This window comes from Entelurus aequoreus, linkage group LG07 (genome assembly GCF_033978785.1).
Source record: "Entelurus aequoreus isolate RoL-2023_Sb linkage group LG07, RoL_Eaeq_v1.1, whole genome shotgun sequence".
Taxonomy (NCBI): Eukaryota; Metazoa; Chordata; class Actinopteri; order Syngnathiformes; family Syngnathidae; genus Entelurus; species Entelurus aequoreus.
Window position 1 is genome coordinate 61,836,994 of NC_084737.1, and position 20,152 is coordinate 61,857,145.

At 37.6% G+C, this 20,152-nt stretch overlaps 1 protein-coding gene across 2 annotated transcripts in view; it reads left to right on the forward strand.

Moving 5' to 3' along the window:
* The window catches only part of LOC133654117 (epidermal growth factor receptor kinase substrate 8-like protein 3), a 20,711-nt gene continuing 559 nt past the window's right edge, over positions 1–20,152 (forward strand). The window contains exons 1-18 of one of the 2 annotated variants that reach the window (XR_009826832.1): positions 1–112; positions 1,109–1,210; positions 3,435–3,556; positions 3,631–3,695; positions 3,761–3,919; positions 10,125–10,274; positions 10,728–10,813; positions 13,035–13,156; positions 13,790–13,885; positions 14,325–14,443; positions 14,513–14,651; positions 14,719–14,789; positions 14,856–14,930; positions 15,007–15,152; positions 19,344–19,593; positions 19,660–19,773; positions 19,844–19,932; positions 20,048–20,134. Coding sequence is in view for 1 of the 2 variants with exons in the window: in XM_062054150.1 (XP_061910134.1) it covers positions 1,173–1,210; positions 3,435–3,556; positions 3,631–3,695; positions 3,761–3,919; positions 10,125–10,274; positions 10,728–10,813; positions 13,035–13,156; positions 13,790–13,885; positions 14,325–14,443; positions 14,513–14,651; positions 14,719–14,789; positions 14,856–14,930; positions 15,007–15,152; positions 19,344–19,593; positions 19,660–19,773; positions 19,844–19,932; positions 20,002–20,134 (1,974 nt within the window). In the remaining variant the exon portion in view is untranslated. Of the gene's footprint in view, positions 113–1,108; positions 1,211–3,434; positions 3,557–3,630; positions 3,696–3,760; positions 3,920–10,124; positions 10,275–10,727; positions 10,814–13,034; positions 13,157–13,789; positions 13,886–14,324; positions 14,444–14,512; positions 14,652–14,718; positions 14,790–14,855; positions 14,931–15,006; positions 15,153–19,343; positions 19,594–19,659; positions 19,774–19,843; positions 19,933–20,001; positions 20,135–20,152 lie in introns of both variants that reach the window. The other variant, XM_062054150.1, reaches the window with a different exon arrangement.

The window sequence follows — 20,152 nt, forward strand, 5'->3', positions numbered from 1 at the left end:
GTGTGTGTAAGCAGGAAGTGAGGGAATATTGAGCATAATGCCACGCGAGAAAGACTTGCTCCCTTCTTTGTGGTGAAGATCTGTCATAATGTCACTGGATCAAAGCTGAAAGGTAATAAAACATTTGTGATGTCTTCAGACTGTCATTAACAATGTTGGATGCTATAGTTTTTTAAAATAGTCTTCTCTTGTTTTTTGGCCTTATTTAATGAGTAAATATCTAGCTTTCATGTGACAGTTAAATGTTTTTGGGGATTCTCAATCATGTCATAGTTTAAAGCTTAATATGTAAGATATATACCGTATGTAAAGTATACAACCGTTCAAAGAAAATTGATTAATACGTCTAATTGCTATCCAACATTTAATAGGGGGGAAATCTCCTTTCTAAGAGCAGAGCAGAGCAGAGCAGCTTTATTTGTCCATTCTTAACATGTACAAGACACATAAGAACTGAAATTACATTTTTGGCACAATCCCGCTAAGACGCGACCGCCAACGGATCAGCCACTTAGGGCGCTCCTTAAGAAAGAAATTATACTGATAAAACATTCATATTCAGAATGTTGTTAAAGTTAATTATGCAATATAAGTCACAGAAGCCTGAGTTTAAACAGCCTGTTTTACATTAAAAACCTAAAAATACCAGAACACCAATGTTATAATTTTAATACTTTAAACATCATTTGTTATAAAGGGAATTTATCTGCTCAATTATTGTATATAGCTGAATTTACTTTATATGTATTTGTTGGGAATTGTCAGTTGCAGTATGATGAATTATAAAATAATTCTTTGTTGTAGATAATTCTATATTGTTGTATTTTATTTCACACCCCAATAAGAATAGCTTATGGGGATCCAAATAATAAACAAAAGATTAAATGCCATAGCAAATACCTCAATTTATTAAACTATTTTTAATGACTCAATTTATAAATTCTATTAACCTTTGAGGTGTTTTATATTTGAAATGTCTATGTGCAAAGTAGGTAAACACCAGCATTCATTGACAAGTGTATAATTAACCTGCCTACTTGTGTATTTAAGGAGTTCATGTGTTGTAACACACCTTCAATGTAATAAAAACATGACTTTTCCTTTATAGGTTTGAATTGATCCATTCTTCCTGTCTTGGAACATTGAAAAGAAAATAAGACCTAAGTTGAAAAATGTTGGGAAACTCTCGTCCCTTCTCTTACTCACCGAGGTTAGTTAATATTTACTTGTGTTATTAATTTGGGTCTTCAGTTTCTATCAGAAATGCAGCCGTTTAGCATACAGTATTGTTGCAATAAATCTGCAGATTTAAGTTGGACTGGTTTGGAGAGGTCAAATTGATTCAGTTGAAATGGTTATGTAACTTTTTTATAAATTCTAGCCTACCACCGTTAGAGAATGCATTGTAGTATTACTTAAAAAAAAAAACTCACTCATTTTACATTTTTACAATTATTTCTTAAGGGTTGTGAACCTTTTTTTAACCTTTGAAGCTGGTGCTCATTCAAATATTTACACTGAAAAAACATGTATTTACAGTTGTCAAATATGCAAGTAATAACTTTATTATTTCAAACATTAACAATATATTGTGTCATTTATGAGTATAAAAACTGATCAGCTTTCTTAAAGGGAAACTGCACTGTTTTGGGGTAAATGATCTATCGTTCACAATCTTGAGAGACAAGACGACGGATGTTTTTTGTTTTGCTTTCTAAATATTAAATAAATGTGATCAAAAGTCCGCTTACAATGGAGGCTATGAGAGTCGCTCTCAAACACCTCCATTGAGGTTTTATATACACACTTTAAGTATACGTATGTGTAATGTAGTAACAGGCACATTAATTATAACATTTAACATTTACGTATTTTGATTATTTTTAGCATACGCGGCACATTAATTTCAAACACGCATCACGTTTGCTTTTTTTTTTTCTTTCTTCATCACTGGTTATTACTCACTGCAGACTTCATGTGAGCCAACAGTACATCACTTACTGTACAATGTCTGCTGTCATAAGGATGCCCACTGCTGGGATGTTCATATATTCCCATTTAGATGAAGAATGACCATAATTCTCACGAAGAAACAGTGTTGGGGGGTGGGCAAGTGTGGTGTGGTGTCGTGTCGTGCTCGCCATTTTCGGGTTCTAAATGGCTGTCACAGTTTACCAACTTGTCGGAATACGTCCTTAGACTTCTCCTGTCCAGGTGAGATGCATGATCTACAATAAACTTCCAGGAAGCGAGGAAACACCTGGCTAGTCGATCATGTCGAAATTGTACACAGGCTTGTGATTACAGCACCGCTATAAATAGTTTGTCTGCGTTAGCGCTTATAAAGTTAAAGTACCAATGATTGTCACACACACACTAGGTGTGGTGAAATTTGTCCTCGGCATTGGACCCATCTCCTTGTTCACCCCCTGGGAGGTGAGGGGAGCAGTGGGCAGCAGCGGTGCCGCGCCCGGGAACCATATTTGGTGATTTAACCGCTAATTCAAACCCTTGATGCTGCGTGCCAAGCAGGGAGGTAATGGGTCCCATTTTTATAGTCTTTGGTATGACTCGGCCGGTTTGAACTCACAACCTACCAATCTCAGGGCGGACACTCTAACCACTAGGCCACTGAGTAGGTAATATTCAAGTCACAAAATGTAAATGGAGTATTGTTGGCGCTTTTTGAATGGTTATTTATTGAATTTTATTGGTGAAATAAAGGACCTTCCATTGGCTCTGCTGTAAGCGGACTTATTTACGTTTATTTACAAGTTAGAATGCATTGGAAAAAAAAAATCCATCTATCATCTTGTCTTTCATAATGATTGTGAACGATAGGCAAAATTCCAAAAAGTGCAGTTCCCCTTGAAGGCTCAAGTCAGGCAAATTTTAAAAAAATGGGGGGCTTATAAAACTGATGACCAAACTATGAGGCGGTTAAAGAAATACACTGAAATAGTAACAAATTATTAATGTACTTTTTCTGAAATAAACTTTCGATATGGGTACAGTTACAGTGCAAACTGAAACCTAATTAATTCAACTGCCTGACTCATTACTGCCACAAGCTGTTGGAAATTGTATTACAACGGCGTGTGTGTCAGAGCAGATATTTTTCAAACTAGTACCACCCATTGGTAATTATACATTTCATTAAACCACATTTGTAACACATACAACTGTGTTGCTGAGTACCACTAAATAGAGCCTGTGTACCACTAGTGAAACTAGTAGTGCCACCTTTTAAGAATTTAAAAAAGTCTTTGACGTTTTTAATTCAAATCACATTTTTATTTGACACTTTTTAGGTTGTGTTTCTAATATAATTTCATATTTAATAAAAATAAAAAAGGAACTTGGGAATGTAAATGTATACCAGTGTACCAGTAGTGTGACTCGCCCTGCAGATTGAGAATTTTTTTATGTTACAGGGGTTTCTCACCAGAGGAGCTTCCTCAGTCCAGGTGGGCTTTCCAACAAGATGACTACAGGGGGTCCTCACCGAAGAGCCCCGAGAGAAGCTTATCCAGGCCTACTGGCAAATCCATATACAGTACGTCGACACGTGATTAAACATATATCAGCTGTTTCTAATGTGCATCATTGGACTTGCCGCATGTTTGTCAGTGCAGAGAAAAGAATACTCAGAGGTGCTCAACAGGCAGCCTGACAACCTTCACACCAGAGTGGAGGTACACTGAATGATCTGCGTGTGGGTAGTGACACACACACACTCACCACACTCCACACCCCGCAGCACGTGCTGACCTGCGAGCTGGACGGCCACCAGGTGATCACAGTGGACGACTGTGTGGCCAAGGTCAAGAAGCTGGACGCCAAAAGTCGTCTGTGGCCTCAGGAGATGATCATGGAGGTCCAAGGAGGATACCTTGTGCTCTGTGACACCCAGACCAAGGTAAGACACTCAAATCAGTAACTGGTCAGGTAAGGATACACCTTTCAATCAATCAATCAATCAATGTTTATTTATATAGCCCTAAATCACAAGTGTCTCAAAGGCCTTTCATGCATGTATACTTTTATATATTTATAATATATGCATTTTTTTTTTAATTATTATAAGGAGCTATGGACATTGTCCAAAAAATCTGAACATACTTTATACAATTCTAAGTTCCATGTAGTAACTCTTGAATAGTTTTTGCATATTCCTGCTATGTACATGTGATTTACCTGCTCAAAGAGGGTAATAGCAGTAGACTGCTTTAACTTTCTTAGGGTAGATACAGACGTCATTGTAAATATGTTCATTGTAAGTTCACAGAAAATTACTAGCTAATAATTGCATTAATTTCACAGTAACATTTACAGTAATTGACTGAAATATATTTACAGCAATCTACTGTAACTGCAGAGCTGTGATTTTACAGTCAAAGCAAAAAAGTTACAACTCTATGCTGTCACTTCACAATTGTATGTTTTTTGGTTAATTCCAATAAATTGACAACTATATGCTGTATCATAAATGGTAATAAATCATAAATAAATCATCCTAACTATGCTAACATGCACAAACCATGTAAATGTATACATTCACATGGATTGTGCATATTAGCATAGTATAATACATTATAATGTGTAATTATATTCATTATAAAAAAATATTGAATTTGAAGCTACAAAAATCAATGCAAAATTAATAGATTTTTTAGATTAAAAAAAATGAATATGATGTACTGTAATTTAATGAATGTTACCTATATGTATACAGTTGTCTTATAGAGGGTAAACTACAAATTTTGTTTTGGAACACCATTTTTTAAAATGAAATTTACTTTGAAAGTGAAATTAAATTAGTTTTCAAAATGTGATTTAAAAGAAATCTCACTCTTACACCAGTTTGCTTAAAGGGGAGCTGCACTTTTGTATTTATTTATTTTGAGTATCATTCACATTCCCTATGTGAGAGAAGCATAACTCGTAAATAAACACTAGCAAAAGTCAGCTAACAATGGAGCACAGAGGAGTTTCTCTATTCCACATATAAAGTGCTCTAAAAACCTCCAAAAACCTCCATCGTTTTATATACATGCTGTAAATATGTATGTCATGTAGTAACAGGCACATTCATGATAACATGTACATTTTTGTATTTTGCTTATTTTAAGCATACGGCGGTGTATTTATTTCACAGACACATCACAGCGTTTGCTATTCCCTTCCACAACAACAACTCTACTAATCATGGCAGACTTTGTGAGAGACAACAAAGACTACTTTGGGACAAATGATGATCCAAAACCTTATATTTTTGAGCCTCAATATAAGTTTTAGAAGCTATGTGCCAAACAGATCCAGCTCTAGTGAAACACTAAGAATCATGCAGCAGTATTGCTAACTGTTAAAACAAGAAATACAAACAACAACATAATAGAACAAACACTTACTGTACAATGTCTGCTCTCACTGGGATGCTGACTGATGGGATGTTCACATATTTCCTTTTAGATGAAGAATTATTCAGAATCCTCACCAACGGTTACAAAAAAAGTGCCGCAAACAATATTTTTTCGCGTCTTTCTCATAGGGCTGCACGATTATGGCCAAAATAATAAGCACAATTATTTTTAACAATATTGAAATCACGATCATTGATTACGACTCTTTACTATGTTATATATATATTTTTATTGCACTTTCTATTTTAAATGAACAGTATGTGAATTTTCATTTCAAAATGAAATTTCAAAAAATTCAGTGATACAAACTTTTGTACAATTAAATGTACAAAAGACAAAAAGCTAACTAAAAATAAATATGCCATTGCAGAGTGTGATCATAAAGTACAAACAGGTGGAAAAATAAGATTATGCACAAAAGGCTGCTCACAGTATATAAAGGACATGTATTTCCATCCATTTTCTACCGCTTTTCCCTTTTGGAGCCGCGGGGGGTGTTGGAGCCTGCTGCATTCGGGCGGTAGGCAGCAGGCGGTAGGCGGGTACACCGCCAAATAAAATGTCAGTTCAACCATTATTTATGCGGCCCGCTCTATGAGCAACCATAACTCTATTTGGATTATTAGTTATACATGGCGGTTGAGGAAAAAAAGGGGAATGTTTTAATGCTTAACCTGTCTCCGCAACTCGATACTTTGTTTGAATGTACACACCAACGCAGCTTTACCGTGCAACTTGTTGTGGCGTTTGTTGGTTTATACGCGCCAGAGCATTTCCGGGTTTGGGGGAACGAGCGTGAGGGGGCCTAGAGAACGGTGAGGCGTACAAGCTGTTTCAGAGTTACAATGCGTACCTGTTGGCACCCTGTGGGTCACTTTACGGGAGGGGACGGCACCGATGTATTAATATATTTATTTGTCCTAATATTTTCGGGAGCTACAAGTGACCTCCTGAGCAACTGTGACTGTCAATCGCCCTCCATTCTCATTCACTCTTACTCACTCTCACACACGAGTTCACCATCTTTTGGTTGCCTCTCAGTGGTTGGCTGACTGTTGGTTGTGAAAGTGCCTGAATTGGTATGCAGTGCAGCCTGCTTTTTAAAAGTTAATATCGCCGACGATCACCCTCATTTAATCGTAGCGGCAAAAAATCGTGTTCACCATTAAAAATTTGATTAATTGTGCAGCCCTACTTTCTTGCCTTCTATAGGTATAAATTAAATGTCAAAGTTGACCAACTTCTCGGTTTATGGCTACAAACTTCTACTATCCAAGTGAAAGGCATGATTTATAATCTAGAATTAACTTTTACCAGCTCAGAGGGGATGCAGCAGCAGCCTCTATGTATGTGTGTCAATAGCTGCACAAGCTAGTTAGGTCTCTGTGATCACAGCGCTGCTAAAAGTAGCCCTTGGTGTTAAGCGCTTATAAAAACAATATCCCTAATACTTGGTTGATATTCAGGTTACAAAATGTAAATGTATTGGTGGCAGTTTTTGGATTTTTTTTTCAGAGAGCCTTATGGGCGGATTAGTGTACTCCAATTAGCTCCATTGTTAGCCATCCTCATACTTAAAAAAAATTATATTTATACATTTATTTTGGGAGGACCTGATAGGAATGTTGATGTCTAGGCGATCAGACAGGTATGGCGGGGCGAAGTTGTGGAGGAGGATCTTGTTTAATGGGAAGCCAGTGGAGCTGGTGAAGAATGGGGGTGATGTGACTGATGACAGGAGTTCTAGTTATTATACGTGCAGCAGTGTTTTGGACAAGTTGGAGTTTATGGAGGAGTTTGTGGGGAAGACCAAAAAGTAGGGAGTTGCAATAATCTAGACGGGAAGTGAGAAGAGATTGAATCAGGATTTCAGCACTATTGGTGGACTTGACAGGTCTGCTTGGTCGGCCATCATACTTGCCAACCCTTCCGAATTTTCCGGGAGACTCCCGAATTTCAGTGCCTCTCCCGAAAATCTCCCGGGACAACCATTCTCCCGAATTTCTCCCAATTTCCAGCCGGACTCAAGGCGCGCCCCCTCCAGGTCCGTGCGGAACTGAGTGAGGACAGCCTGTCGTCACGTCCGCTTGGCCAACCAAAAAGTAAACACAGAACACTATACCGTATAGTGTTCTGTGGTTACTTTTTGGTTGGCCAACGGTTTACGTTGTATTGCGCACCCTGACGGCAAGTGTGGGTGTCGGTTCTGAAGTATGAAGTAAAGAGACGTAACTTTGTCACCTCGCCTGGTTATTGACTCCAACCCAGAATATTTCACAGCCCATACCTATGCTCCTTTAAAGGCTGTGCTACTGGCTGCAAAGCATTGCACTTCCAAATACAACAATGAGTAGAAAGGAGTGTTATGTGTCTAAATGTGTAAATAAATGAACACTGAAATTCAAGTATGTCTTTTATTTATATGTATATATATATATATATATATATATATATATATATATATATATATATATATATATATATATATATATATATATATATATATATATATATATATATATATATATATATATATCTCAATCAATCAATCAATCAATCAATGTTTATTTATATAGCCCTAAATCACAAGTGTCTCAAAGGGCTGTACAAGCCACAACGACATCCTCTGTACAGAGCCCACATACGGGCAAGGAAAACTCACCCCAGTGGGACGTCAATGTGAATGACTATGAGAAACCTTGGAGAGGACCGCATATGTGGGTAACCCCCCCCCCTCTAGGGGAGACCGAAAGCAATGGATGTCGAGTGGGTCTGACATAATATTGTGAAAGTCCAGTCCACAGTGGATCCAACACATCAGCGAAAGTCCAGTCCATAGTGGGGCCAGCAGGAACCATCCCGAGCGGAGACGGGTCAGCAGCGTAGAGATGTCCCCAACCGATGCACAGGCTAGCGGTCCACCCCGGGTCCCGACTCTGGACAACCAGCACTTCATCCGTGGCTACCGGACCTGTGCAACTCCCCCTCCATAAGGGAGAGGGAAGCAGAGGAGAAAAGAAAAGAAACGGCAGATCAACTGGTCTAAAAAGGGAGTCTATTTAAAGGCTAGAGTATACAAATGAGTTTTAAGATGGGACTTAAATGCTTCTACTGAGGTAGCATCTCTAACTTTCACCGGGAGGGCATTCCATAATATTGGAGCCCGAATAGAAAACGCTCTATAGCCCGCAGACTTTTTTTGGGCTCTGGGAATCACTAATAAGCCGGAGTTCTTTGAACGCAGATTTCTTGCCAGGACATATGGTACAATACAATCGGCAAGATAGGCAGGAGCTTGACCGTGTAGTATTTTATACGTAAGTAGTAAAACCTTAAAGTCGCATCTTAAGTGCACAGGAAGCCAGTGCAAGTGAGCCAGTATAGGCGTAATATGATCAAACTTTCTTGTTTTTGTCAAAAGTCTAGCAGCCGCATTTTGTACCAACTGTAATCTTTTAATGCTAGACATAGGGAGGCCCGAAAATAAAACGTTACAGTAATCGAGACGAGATGTAACGAACGCATGAATAATGATCTCAGCGTCGCTTGTATATATATATATATATATATATATATATATATATATATATATATATATATATATATATATATATATATATATATATATATAATAAAATTAGTATAAAAACTGATCAGCTTAATAAAATAATAAAATACATATATATATATATATATATATAGCTAGAATTCACTGAAATTCAAGTATTATTTATATAATACTTGAATTTCAGTGAATTCTAGCTATAAATAAATATACTCCTCCCCCCTTAACCCCGCCCCCCGGCCTTGCCCCCCAAATCTCCCGAATTTGGAGGTCTCAAGGTTGGCAAGTATGCCTGTAAGAACAGCTGGTAGGCAACACTCACAGTGGGTCAGGTGACCCTTCTGAAGTAGACTGCAGATGACAGTCGAAACAGGTCAGGTAAGAAATCCGTCTAAAATACTGAAAATACTGTCTGATTACAATAGATGTTGTATATGTAAGTATATGGATAAGAAGACCTAATGAACATTTTTGAGCAAAGGGATTGTGAACGATAAGCAACAATTCCAAAAAATTGCAGTTCTCTTTTTAGTATGTAAATTGTACCAAAATATGGCATTTAAATAAGCAAGAACAGATAGAAAAACATTTAACTTGATTTTAGATTTACTCTTGCAGAGACTTCGCTTTTTGGAGTGCAAGCCGCTATCTTGAAGTTGTCTACCTTTTTTTTTGGTAAAAGAACTGAATTGTTATGTTTCAAAAGTACACTCCAACATTAAAACATCCATCTCAAATTGACATGAATAATGTTGATGTGGGCTGTCATCACACTGCTGCTAAACTCTGCAATCTTCTGAGCTGCTTCATTTCTCCAAAGTTTTACATTTTCACAAAAAAAACTCACCTATTTATGCGGGTGTTTTACGCAAACCGAGGTGTTTTCTTTAAACAACTTTTATGTTTTTATTTTTGCCTTATTATATTTCAGCTGCATACTTTTTCACCATTTTATTGTTTGGTTTGTTTAGTTGTGTATTTATAACCTTGTCTAAACTTTATTGTAATTTTTATTTAAAAAAATGTTTAACCTTTTTTTTGTTTTTCTGTACAGCACTTTGGAGCAGTTATGGCTGTTTTTACAATTGTGCTATAAGAATAATTAAACCTTGACCCTGCTGTGTTTTGCACTAAAGGCGGAGCTGGAGGTTGTCCCTGTGACGAACATCCAGCAGACCAAAGTCGTGTTGGACAGCTGCTCTTACGACTCCCTGCTGATGGTGACTGCCAGGGAACGCAGCAAACGCTTCCCTCAGGTCTTCATCTTCCAGTGTGAAGAGACTGGGGTGAGTGTTTGTGTATTCTAAAATACAATGAACATTTATTTATCATTCATTATAAACCATCACACCTAGAAATAACATTGTATCTACCTAACGGGCGTGGCAATTTTCCTTTATCTGGTCATGTCACTTGGTTTTGTTTGCCCTCCTTGTTGCTAGGCAGAGTTTATATGGTGCTTTATTAAAGACTAACCACGCCCACTCGGCTGTTTGACTAGCAAAGGAAGGACTTTTTTTTTCTTTCTAAAACAACACAATATGAGACAAATATATTCATGCATGTCCATTTCACAATTTCAACACTCTGTATCATTTCTAAAATAGTGCACAGAAAGAAAAAAACAGTGCCATCTGGTGGACCATCCTCTTTCTTATTACAATTAATTAGGGACCGCAATGTCCCTTTGGGACAGAGGACCCTATTGAAATTGTAATTTTTGTTTTGTTTTACTATAGGCTGAACTCCTAAAGAGTGATCTAGACAAGTTTGTCCAAAAAGGAGGTGGCCAAGTGCAACCACGCTTTGAACAGACAGTCCAAAGGTACATTGACACACACTTTGTCTTCTGGATCAGGGGTCCTTCACCTTTTTGACCTCAGGGCCCAACTTTTTCACTACAAGCCCACTCAAATATTGAGATTGAATTAATAATCATACTCCTGATTTTAATCGTATTTAATAATTATATCCAACCTCCTTTCAGTTTAACAGGATAAACTTGTGAAATTATATAAAATCCATTCATCACAAATATTATTATCAAGGCTTAGGTCACATTGATTACAAAAATAAATACTTATCAAATATATTGCAAAAGGAGGGACTCATAAAAACTGATGAATTGTACATACGAATGATGCAGCATTTAAAGTAAATACATTCTAACTAAATTAATAATAATAATAATAATATGTATGTTTCCTAAATAAGTTGTCAATATAATTTAAGTGCAAAAGAAAATACCGTTTCACCAAATTAGTCATAATTTTTGTGCTTAAGAAACTTCTATGACTTTAGCTCCAGACTTCTTCTGTTTGTTTGATATTGTCATTACTGCCTATGGTAGACAAGTGTATTACAACAAGGATTGTCCCGATACCAATATTTAGGTACCAGTACCGGTACCAAAATGTATTTTGCTACTTTTCAAAATAAAGGGGACCACAAAAAAAAAATTGGGTTTAAATTTAACAAAAAAATCTTACGATACATTAAACGTATGGGTCTTATTGCACTCAAAGAACAATTTTAGAAGATTACAACAAAAATGAAAAGGCATTAAACACATTGGCCTGTTTTGTTGCACTCAAAGAACAATTTACAATTTTATATATTTCATATAGTCTGCCATAATCTAGGATTAGATTAGAATAGTTTACTAACATTTTATCAAATGCTTCATGATTTATGTTTGCCACTCTTGGTCTATACTTTAAGACAAATACAATCAGTGGTAATTACTAAAAACAATACCGTATTTTTCGGACTATAAGTTGCTCCGTAGTATAAGTCGCACCGGCCGAAAATGTATAATAAAGAAGGAAAAAAGTCGCATTTTTTGGGGAAATGTATTTGATGAAACCTAACACCAAGAATAGACATTTGAAAGGCAATTTAAAATAAATAAAGAATAGTGAACAACAGGCTGAATAAGTGTACGTTATATGACGCATAAATAACCAACTGAGAACGGGCCTGGTATGTTAACGTAACATATTATGGTAAGAGTCATTCAAATAACTATAACATATAGAACATGCTATACGTTTACCAAACAATCTGTCACTCCTAATCGCTAAATCCCATGAAATCTTATACGTCTAGTCTCTTACGTGAATGAGCTCAATAATATTATTTGATAATTTACGGTAATGTGTTAATAATTTCACACATAAGTCGCTCCTGAGTATAAGTCGCACCCCCGGCCAAACTATGAAACAACGGCGACTTATAGTCAGAAAAATACGGTACTATGGCTAAAAGTACACAGATAAGACATGTAGCAGTAAAACACACATTGTTAAAGATAAAACACAACTTGTAGCAATTTGTTACAAAATTCAGTTTTTTCACTTGCATTAGTTTACGCAATGTGGGCCGGTTTGGACTCCACTAATAATTGGCAACCAGCTGCGTGCCGTGCGTATCTACTTATCTATATGTGCACAGCAGGTGCACTGGTTAACTACATTACCTTTAAACTTATGATGCAAGTCTGGATGCTTGTTATGTAAAGGTTTTAAATCTTCCGTATTTAAAGCGTCACCTTGATCGATAGTTTTGAAGCCCAGATATCTCCGTATTGCACTTCCCGCACCCTCTTTATTAATCACTAGAATTGCCTTTATTTGGCATTTTTCCTTCCCGTGGTGTTTCTGCTTCAGCTCTCTGTTAGTGTGTGCGCGCTCACTCACTCAACATGCTACTCAGCTCGGCAACGTCACCGCAGCACGGCGGCCTGCGGGTGAAAAAGATACCGGTGTTTTTCAAAGGTAGTATGGTACCATTTTCAATTCCTTGGTACCGCTGTACTTTATTAGTACCCGTATACCGTACAAGCCTAATTACAATTGAGTACCGCTACAGCCCATGCTGACCACAGCTGAGAAACAGATATTTTTTGGTAGCCCACTATGGGGCGCTCACTGCCCAACAATGGGCGCTAGCCCTATGGTTAAGAATTACTGCTCTGGATGAACACAGGACAACATTAGACAATCAGATAGGTAGCAAAGTTGTATTTTTTTTGTGATACTTTTCAGAAGTAACAGCGAGAATACTATCGGGCTTCGATCTCCTGGAAGTTTCCAGCAAGAAAGACCTCACCAATCATCACTGCCGCCTCCAGGGCGCCCTCTACCACAGTGGACTGACAGAGAACCTGGTAAACTTTGCTCTTATCAACTGCAAGTAGTAATGTTTCAATTCTGTCGTATTATCTTTGTCTATGCTTTGTTGTATTGGAGTTTGTTAGATTGTGTGCGTATGTATGGATGGATGTATGCATGTATGGAAGTATGGATGGATGTATGTATGGATGTATGGATGTATGCATGTATGGAAGTATGGATGTATGTATGTATGGATGGATGTATGTATGTATGTAGGTATGTATACGGATGGATGGATGTATATATGTATGTATGTATGTATGTATGTATGTATGTATACAAATGGATGGATGAATGGATGTACTGTATGTAGGGATGTATGTATATGGATGTATATTATGTATGTATGTATATTATGTATGTATGTATGTATGTGTGTATGTATTTATGTATGTATTTATGGATAGATGGATGGATGTAATTTCGCCACACCTAGTGTGTGTGTGACAATCATTGGCACTTTAACTTCATGTATGTATGTATGTATGTATGTATGTATGCATGTATGTATGTATGTGTATGTATGTATGGATGGATGGATGTATATATGGATGTATGTATATATGGATGTATATGGGTGTAGCTGCCTCTGGAAATGGTACTGAAAAAATGTATCCTGGTTTCAGACAATTTCAATCAGGCTGGACCTCGTGTTGGACCGTGGGAAAGAATCCCACAGAGGTCGGAGCGCCCTCTGCCACAGTGGACTGACCCAGAACCTGGTAATGTTTCTAGTACAGGACAGTTGATGAGTTAAACTGTAAAACTTGAACTTGACAAATGTAATGATTGTAATTTGTATTTGGAAAGTAGCAAGAACATATTATCAGTGTAGTGAGGCAGAGCCATTTACAAATATGTATTTTTAAATATTGTAACATTTAAATAAATGTAGCAAATAAGTCTTAGTTAACAAAAGTGAATTATTCTCTTCTTTTCCTGTTACCCTCTTAAAGAGCAGCCTGTACTGTGTTAACATTGATGAGAGATTATGAAATTGAATTGAAATAAAAAACCTCCTAAGTGTCTCACCTGGAAGGTAGTGAGAGGAGTTATTTATTTGCTCAACACTGAATTTGGAATCTAGATGTTGTTGTATTAGATTGTGCAGGTGTACCTAATGTTGTGTCTGTCCATATGCCCATCCTTGTATCCAATCAGAAGACATTCCTCCTCCTAGCTACTACACCCCCAAAAAGGAAGCAGCGTACCGGCGTGAAGTTGGCGGCGCCCACGGCCGAGCAGATGTGTCGGAGCAGACGGATGTTGGCAGGAACACGGTCAGTGGCAAAAATATACTTCTCACCACTTGGCGCTCATTCATTACATGTGTCCCCTCCGCCCCACAGGACATTTTAAACCACGTTTTGGATGATCTGGAGACCTTCATAGGGAAAGTGTTTGCTGCCACAGACGTGACTCCCCCCCAGCAGAGCGACAAGGGCAAAAAGAAAGGCGTGTTTAAGAAGAAAAGCTCCAGGAGCACAGGTGAAGTCTTTGCTTGTGGACACGGCGCATGTTGTGATGGTTGACGTGTTACATGCTTTGTGTCCAGCTGCCCCTCTGCCTCCCACTCAGGAATTTGTCTCCTGTCTTCAGAAAATAAAATATGGATTTAACCTGTTGGTAAGTGCACATGCTCCCTCTGACTGCACTGCATGGATCCTGTGTATAAGTGGAAATACGTTACAGGGACAGCTGCACGGCTCTCTGTCCAACCCCAGCGCTCCTGACTATGTCCACATCTTATTTACCAGTTTAGCCACAGTAAGCGCTTCCCTCTCTGGATTTCTTAGCTCCCTGCCGCACAAAAACCATCAAATAAACTTCATTTGCCGCCCAGATCCTGCCTCACTACCACGCACAGCTGCCGCCCACAGTGGTCTCCCCCTTGCTGACGGAGGCGGCCCTGAGGCTGCTCAGGCAGGTGGTCGGCCCCGAGGAAGACCAGCTGTGGAGGTCTCTGGGAGACAGCTGGAACATCCCCAGGTATAGAGACACAAGGAGAGGAATGATTTCATTATTGGTCAAGAATAATAACAATGTAGGACGACCCCTTTTCTTCCACACTTTGTCTATCACAGGGGTCGGCAACCCAAAATATTGAAAGAGCCATATTGGACCAAAAATACAAAAACAAATCTGTCTGGAGCCGCAAAAAATTAAAAGCCATATTACATGTGTCATGAGATATAAATTTATTTAAGAGGACTTAAAGGAAACTAAATGAGCTCAAATATAGCTACAAATGAGGCATAATGATGCAATATGTACATATAGCTAGCCTAAATAGCATGTTAGCATCGATTAGCTTGCAGTCATGCAGTGACCAAATATGTCTGATTAGCACTCCACACAAGTCAATAACATCAACAAAACTCACCTTTGTACACTCATGCACAACATTAAAAGTGTGGTGGACAAAATGAGACAGAAAAAGAAGTGGCATAAAACACGTCCTAGAAAGTCGGAGAAAGTTATGTAAACAAACTATACGGTGAGTTCAAGGACCGCCAAAATTAGTAGGACAAAACGGCGCTCGCCAAATACTCGAATCAGTGAAGCGTGTTTAATATAAACAGTGTGATTTATAACAATTAGGGAGGTTTGTGTCATGTTTGTCCTCCTACAGAAACCATACTAAAACAAAAAAATTGATTTTTTTCCCCTCATCTTTTTCCATTCTTCATACATTTTTGAAAAATCTCCAGAGAGCCACTAGGGCGGCGCTAAAGAGCCGCATGCGGCTCTAGAGCCGTGGGTTGCCGACCCCCGGTCTATCAGAACAATTACATAGCATATAGCAATAGAAATATCAACGTCAACATCTATTCCAGAGCAGCTTGTTTATTCTTTTTTCATTTAACCAGGGAAAAAAAACCCCACTGAGATTAATAACTTCTTTTACAAAGAAGTCCTGGTTTAGAGGTAGCAAAGTGACACATAAAATGACATTTGCCATCACATCACTCATTAAGATGTCAGGATGGACTCACTCTGTCACATCAGTCTTCTTATTTGCTCATTGATATCGTTATGGTCAAATTAGCATCCTAAGTCCTCTGTTCTCTGATAACTTAAGCTTGCTAGTAAGGTAAACATGCTTCACTACACGCTGTAGGCCGCCAAGCTATTGAATGTAAACAAAGTTAGATAGATAGATATATAGATAGTAATTTGTTGATTCCTTCAGGAGAGTTCCCTCAGGAACATTAAAAGGTGAGCGGGTCGATACAATACCAAGTATTGGAAGGAAAATGTAATTTCAGTTCTTATGTGTCTTGTACATGTTAAGAATGGACAAAATAAAGCTGCTGTCTGTCATAGTGTTGGTATATGGTCGACATTACAGTGGTGAAATCAATATTTTTTATAATGAAAAACTCTTTCGTCCTTTTTGTTATCGTTTACAACCCCAGTCTCTGGATATAGGAGGGCTATAAGGTAAAAAACAACTAAAGGATTTAATTTAGAGCCAATAGTAGGCAATAATTAAAATGTTTAATTGAAAACGTTACACTGTTATCCCGAGTTTTTGTCGGATTATAATTGTGATCAAAAATGTAATCATTAAATTATCTCAAAACATTAAAGTACTGTATCTGTATCAGCATCTTGAATGTATAATTGACTGTATTTACATTATTCACATGTGAATAATGCTGTATAATAGACTGTATTTATATTATTCACATGTGAATAATGCTTTATAATAGACTGTATTTATATTATTCACATGTGAATAATGCTGTATGATAGACTGTATTTATATTATTCACATGTAAATAATGCTGTATAATAAACTGTATTTATATTATTCACATGTGAATAATGCTTTATAATAGACAGTATTTATATTATTCACATGTGAATAATGCTGTATGATAGACTGTATTTATATTATTCACATGTAAATAATGCTGTATAATAAACTGTATTTATATTATTCACATGTGAATAATGCTTTATAATAGACAGTATTTATATTATTCACATGTGAATAATGCTGTATGATAGACTGTATTTATATTATTCACATGTAAATAATGCTGTATAATAGACTGTATTTGTATTATTCTCATGTAAAAAATACCTACGTGTTTATTGTGAGCGAACTGTGGTGCTGAATTTCCCCTAGGAATCAATAAAGTACTTTCTATTCTATTCTATTCATTGGTATGACCTATACTGCCCCTGTAACTACTTGGTATTGGATTGATGCTCAAATTGTAGTATTGCCCAAAACTAATGTGAAGTATTGAAACAGCAATACATTTTAACAGACGTGTAGATAAAACATGTTACAACAGTAAGTAACCAGATATTAACAGGAAAAGAACAAATAGTGACAAGAAGAAAAAGCTCTGACTATCATGACCCCACGCTTGGTTGAGATTACATTAACATTAATAACCACACAAACATGGCCGCCCCTCCATACTTGCTTGAATAATTTTTACCGCAAAAGTATTCCGAGCACCTTCCTGCTCCGTCATTGTTGAGAACATAATGTCAAATGTTCCAGAGTGTTCTGTGTCTCCTGTGGTGCATATCATGAGTACTGGTCTTTGAAGACAGGTGTACAGTTTGAGTTGTGTCAGGAACATTCGTGTTTTGAATTTGTTGTGTTGCACACATTCATTTATTGTTGACACATTTATTTTTCCATGATTTTGTTTAGATACAAAGCATGCATAAAAAAAATCAAAAATCAAAAACATGCATCTAATCAAATTCCAGTTTGAATAAAAGTATACAAGTGGTTTCATTTTCCCAAAAAATTCTGCTTACAGTTGTTGGAAGGTTTCCCACTTGTTTTTCTGAAGAAGGGTATGTTAATCTGAAGCTCTTTCATAACAGCTAGTTCATCTTGCGATATGAAGTGATATGTTGCACTTTATGACTGTCAGTCACATGAGGACACACCTGATGTATGGACTGCTGATATTGCTGAAAGGTCTGCAGTCAAAGTGCAACCATTAGGCTTTTATTAATATTATTCATACAGTAAAACATTGATCAATTATTCAGTATTTACTAATGCTTTAAGAATGTGTAATTATGTGTACTTGTAAAGTGTTACCATATTTTATAGGAGGTCTTTTGTAAAAAAAAAAACCACAAACCTATTGCTTCGGTTTTAAGTTATGACAATAAATAATAGATAATTGGACTCCTCACGATTTGATTCCCATTCTTGGGGTGACGATTCATATCAGTTCCTGATTCAACACCATTCTCCAAATATATATTTTTATATATATTGTATATAGATTATAATAAAACCTTTTCAAAACAGATTACAGGTTACAAAAACTCATAACTGCAGACATATGACACAATGACACAAACACAGTGTTGGCCTAAAAACGTGTTTAAAAAAAATATAGTTTTACAATTTTTTTTTTTTTAAGTCACAGGATTTTAATCATTCTAATAAAAACAAATTGAGCAACTCCAACCCAATCCCTGCTTTACAATACGAAGGATAGACATTTACAAAGCAGTTGTGAAGACAAATTCAATACTTTTTAAATACAATACCACAAAAAGGAACTAAAATAATGAAAGCAACATTATCAATAATATCAAAAATTGTTGATTATTTTTATTCTAAAATGGATTCTTACAAAGAAAAATTGCAATTCTTGAAAATTTGTGACTTGGATGTGAAATTTTGGAGCAGTCTTAATAAGAGTACATATTTTAAGGGGTGATATAATAGACTATTCTCAAACTGTGGTACCTGGGCTCTATCTAGTGGCATGTCAAACAATCACTTGATTAAAGTACAGTGTTTTATTTTCCTATATTCAAACTGTGTTATGTTACAGTGGCCCATATAACCTGTGTTGTTTTTAATGAATATTTAAGCCTACTACGCTACTGTATTTTAATGTTGGTCATTATATTGGTACTTGGAGAGCCAAGTTTTTTCTCAAGTGGTACTTGGTTAAAAAAGTTTGAGAACCCATCCATTCATGCATTTTTTCTACTGGACTTGTATTTACATAGTAAGAATTGTGGTGGAAGAAGTTGTTCTCCATCTGTTTTTACATGTGACATGTGTTGGCTCTCATGTAACAAAGAGGTGTGGTGGCAATGAACTGCCAAAATGAATATTTAATCACAGTTCCTCCTTTTTAGTCGATCCTTGTGTGCCCCGCTGTCACATCACAGGTCTCGGTGGCCCGACGATGTCCCGCCTTACCTCCCCGAGTTCTATAGCAGCTGGCAGCCACCTGCGCCCCACAAGCCTGCCCAGCTTCCTTACCAAAACGACCATGTGAGCAGGACCAACAGCCAGCGTTACCCACCCGGGGAACCCCCCGGGTACACCCGAGAAGGCAGCGAGCTCATGCGAGTCATGTATGACATTGTGGCTCGAAACAACCGTGAGCTCACCGCCATGAAGGGTGATGTGGTGGAGGTGAGACGTCTTGTTTTGGCAGCATAGATGTGGATGTGAGCATCATCATCTGGTGATCTCCTACAGGTGGTACAAAAGTCTAAGCAATGGTGGCTGGTACGCAACCAGCATGGGGAGCAAGGCAACGTTCCTCAGAATGTTCTGGAGCCCATCAGGAGGGGGATACCAGTGGAGGACATGGTGAGCTCACTGCTTGCTCTGCTCAAGAATCCTTGATTTTACTTCAAGTGTGTTTCATTGCACCCGACAGCGATCGTCCCGCGGGCCGGCGTCTCTAAACATGATGTCCTCGCCTGCAGAGGTGCGAGCATGGCTGCAGCACAGAGGCTTCTCCAAGATGTGAGTGGACCAATCCAGATTCATTCTAATAGTGCTGAACGTCCTGTAAACGTGCCACCTTTGGAGCAGCACTGTCGCCAGCCTCGGGGTGCTGACGGGTAATATGCTGCTGCAGATGAGCAAGGACGAGATGAGGATTGTGTGTCCAGAGGAAGGAGCAAAGGTCTTCTTCCAGCTGCAGGCCATCAAATCAGCCATTGCAGTAAGTGTTTACACTCAA